Source organism: Sinocyclocheilus rhinocerous, unplaced genomic scaffold (genome assembly GCF_001515625.1).
Source record: "Sinocyclocheilus rhinocerous isolate Xijiao unplaced genomic scaffold, SAMN03320098_v1.1 scaffold534, whole genome shotgun sequence".
In the NCBI taxonomy this organism is placed as follows: domain Eukaryota; kingdom Metazoa; phylum Chordata; class Actinopteri; order Cypriniformes; family Cyprinidae; genus Sinocyclocheilus; species Sinocyclocheilus rhinocerous.
In genome coordinates, this window is record NW_015646352.1 from 2,387,742 (window position 1) to 2,392,054 (window position 4,313).

The 4,313-nt window shown below is 35.4% G+C and overlaps 1 protein-coding gene across 1 annotated transcript in view; it reads left to right on the forward strand.

Moving 5' to 3' along the window:
* The window catches only part of LOC107707407 (fatty acid 2-hydroxylase-like), a 6,423-nt gene extending 2,110 nt beyond the window's left edge, over positions 1–4,313 (forward strand). Inside the window, exons 2-6 of the mRNA XM_016511395.1 lie at positions 113–255; positions 413–513; positions 990–1,162; positions 1,276–1,528; positions 2,545–4,313. Coding sequence (XP_016366881.1) covers positions 113–255; positions 413–513; positions 990–1,162; positions 1,276–1,528; positions 2,545–2,612 — 738 coding nt within the window. The 3' untranslated portion in view covers positions 2,613–4,313. The remainder of the gene's footprint in view (positions 1–112; positions 256–412; positions 514–989; positions 1,163–1,275; positions 1,529–2,544) is intronic.

Below are 4,313 nucleotides of genomic sequence, written 5' to 3' on the forward strand. Positions count from 1 at the left end.
TGTTATTGGTTATAAATAATATTTATGAATATTATTAATTATATTATAATAATATGTATTAATATTTATTTAATATAAAATAATATTTCAATTTTTTTCGTTGTGCATACAGGATCTGGTAGACTGGCGGAAGCCACTGGCCTGGCAGGTGGGATACCTCAGAGAGAAATATGACACGTGGGTCCATCAGCCTGTGGACAGACCGATCAGGCTGTTTGAGAATGACTTTTTCGAAGCCAACACAAAGACTTCTTGGTAAGACAAATCACATTACAGGATTTACTGCTTGTGTTTGTTTAGTTAAACATTGTACTTTAATAAGTAATAGTGTTATGCTACAGGAGTTGCTACGTTATGTGTGTGGTGGTTAATTAACAGATACTTGAACTTTGTTATGTGTGTGTTTTTGCAGGTACATGGTGCCAATTGTATGGATGCCTTTGGTGATCTATCTGTGCTGGTACTGCTATTCGTTACTGGCACAAGAGAGGACAAGACTGTTTATTACATCAGGTGTGTGAAAAGTGTGTTTTAAGACATTCTTAGTTGATTTACTTAGTCCTCAGACGTATTATTTTTACTTTACTAGTATTTATAAACTATTATAGTATTTATTCATATTTAGAATGTTTTTGAGCTTTTTTACATGTATATTTTATTTTATAGTTTGTAGTAATTTATTTGGGGGGGGCTTTCTACATAGCTTTAATTTAATATAGATTTCTGTTTTATTTTTATTTTTAAACCTAATTATTTCAGTTAGTTGCCAAGGCAAAATGTTAAGTTTTTTTCCATCTGATATTTATTTCATTTTAGTTTACCTTTATTCCAATTACCAAAAACATTTTTTATAGTTTTAGTTAACATTAACAATACTGGCAGAAACACCCTTCTGACATAAGTGACACAGTTAAATAAGTAAATGATCTCAGTGAAGGATTATGGATTGGTGGATTATTTTTTTTTTATTTTACACATTTACTTTTTAGACTACTCCATTCTGGTCCACAAGTACAGCTTTCCGTTCATCTTCATGCTTGGCATGTTCCTGTGGTCGTTCATCGAGTACTGCATCCATCGCTTCGTCTTCCACATGCGCCCGCCCGCTCACAATTATTACCTTATCACACTGCACTTCCTGTTGCACGGTCAGCACCACAAGGTGTGTGATTTTGTTCGATACTTGAGATTCATGAATAATTAATTGAGAAGTTGAATTGACATAATTCATTAGATATTGACGAACCTCAACCCAACTCTTTTCTTACCCATCAGTCTCCGTTTGACGGCTCACGTCTGGTGTTTCCTCCGAGTCTGGCCGCCATCGCCATTGGCGCTTTTTACCTGATACTCAGGCAGCTGTTGTCTGAGGGTCTGGGAACCTCCCTGTTCGTCGGGGGTCTGTGTGGATACGTGGTCTACGACATGATCCACTACTACCTGCACTACGGCTCGCCACGGAGAGGCTCCTACTTGTACGGGCTGAAAGCGTACCACGTCAAACACCACTTTGAACACCAAAGGGCAGGTGAGGACATGAGATTTGAGATGATGGGCATTAGAGCATCTCTCTACAAAATAGAAGAGCTTAAGACCAGTGCCAAGTTAAAGTAAATAAAAATGTTTACTGTAAACAATATGTATAATTTACTGTGACCTTAAAATACATTGTTGTATACAAAAAAGTCATTTAAAGTATTTTTTATTACTTTTATTATTTTTTTTAAATATATTAAATGTATACATTTAAAATAATAATAATGATAATTTACTGTGATCTTAAAATACATTGTTGAATACAAAAAAGTCATTTAAAGTATTTTTTATTACGTTTGTTTTTTAAAATATATTAAATGTATACATTTTAAATAATAATAATAATTTACTGTGACCTTAAAAAATACATTGTTGTATACAAAAAAGTCATTTGAAGAGTTTTTTTATTACTTTATTTTTTTAAATATTTTTTTTACTCTAATGCTTTACAATACCTAAGTTTGCAAAGTCAATTATAAATTAAATCGAATTAAATTACATTAAATTTAATAAAATCCCTAAAAAGTGTAAATGTCCCAACTAGTCCTTACATAAAAACAGTGTCTGAAAACCTGTAAAAAAAAAAAAATATATATATATATATATTTTTTTTTTTTTACAGGTTTTCAGACACTGTTTTTATGTAAGGACTAGTTGGGACATTTACACTTTTTAGGGATTTTATTAAATTTAATGTAATTTAATTCGATTTAATTTATAATTGACTTTGCAAACTTAGGTATTGTAAAGCATTAGAGTAAAAAAAATATTTAAAAAAATAAAGTAATAAAAAAACTCTTCAAATGACTTTTTTGTATACAACAATGTATTTTTTAAGGTCACAGTAAATTATTATTATTATTGTTTATTATTAATATAAATTAATATTAATATCATATCATATTTTTCAAAAATATTTAACTATTTATTTATTACATTTAACCTGCTGTTTGCACTGTTTTTATTTGGTCTCTTTAAAGCCTTCTGTTCATTCTGTATTTTTTCCAGGTTTTGGGATCACCACCACGTTCTGGGACTACCCCTTCAACACAACCATGCCCGAGCAGACGTTTTAGAAGACCCTTCTTTTGCCACAATGACCAAATCAAAATCCCCCCAAACAAACTCCCATAAGCCTCTCTCTTCTGCATTCTCCCTTTATCACTGGGTTAGGTACAGTGTCTTACCCTGCTGCTGCTACCAGCTTTTATAGCCTTAGGTTCACCATCATCATCATCATCGCCATCAATTATTTAGAGAAGGGCGGGGGGGTCCTGAAACAAACAGAATCACAGAATGTAAAGCTATATAAATATTTATATACTATGTATGAATGTACTGACGAATCAAATGTTGGATGAAATCTGTAAATGTCTTTTATTAGAGGCACAGGAATATCAAACTCACAGTTTTTGCCCATCCATGTAAAGTAAAGAGATGTATAGACTGGGACCGGTAAGTGTGGGATGGCGTGTGAAGGTGCGAGTGGAAATGAATTCTTAGTCGTAGTGTTAAGAAGCTGAAGGCTAGCAGAAGGAGGTCCTTTCGGTGGCCACGTGTGCCATTGCCTTGAAGAAAAACTCAGGAAAGTCTCAGACGCTTTAACTCTTCTCAGTGTTGATGCTGCAACCGCTTTACGGATCATCGCTTTCCCCCAGCTGTCTGTCAAAACTTTGCTCCGCCTGTTTCATTCTGCTCTGGTGGTCTTGCTTTTCTTTCTCATCTCACCCACTTCGAGGTGTTTTTTGCCAATCGACTTACTAATATCCTGATCCGGAGGACGTCACAAGTAGCTGCTCCTCGAGTAATATGTTACATATCCAGTGAGATATTAAGTTATTGAGGATTGAAGCTTGCTTTTGGTTCTCCTGACTTAACACACGGGGACGACTCCGCACTTTGAGCTCATGGTGAGGGCGTGAAGCGGGGTGCACGGGCCTCTCCTGCCGGCGAGGGTTGCCAGCCGTCCATAGCTGTCATAGGGTGGAGGGTCTGTAGAAATCCTCTGTCGTCATCGGTGTAGATCTAGCCGGCGCAACCCTTCCATCTGGTGTGACGATCTGGTGCATCTGACCAGGCGTCAGGAGAGCAAGAGCATCCTCGGCTGATCTCTCATCCGTTCATACGGCAGATTTGTTCACTCGTCCGACACTTTTGTATTGTTTCCTACTCGTTTTAACTCCTGCCTTTGTCTTGACTCTGGTTCAATGTTGTTGGAATTCTGGGAAATATCCAAGAAAAGCTGTGATCACATGTAACTCAGCTTCATACAGTCATTATGAGCATAATTAATGTTTCAGATGAAATATATACATAATTATATATGATATTTAGGTAAAAATTATCCTGATGTGCCTTAGGGGCATTGCCTACCTTCCTGCTCCTTCCAAGCCAATTAGATCACATAATTGGTTGGACGTTTCAGCCAAAGACATGGAAGGACCTTTGAATAGAGTTTTTCTTTATACCGTGATTCTGTGGCACAACGAAACTAATAAAATGCAATGGACACTGTAATGATTTGTGATTATTTTGTAACTGTGACACCATCCTGGACAGATCCCATGTCATAGGAGAATGCTTTCAAATGAGGCAAGTCAACAGAGCAATATACTGTATTTATCTGTTTACTTGTAATCACATTGGGAGCTTTTAATTCCGATAAAATCTTCAGCTATAGATGCCTCTAATAAATCTGTTTACTACTATGTATTTTTATTTTGGAATTTTCAATTTCTATGCAAATGCAATTGTATTTGTAAATAAACTGTATATTT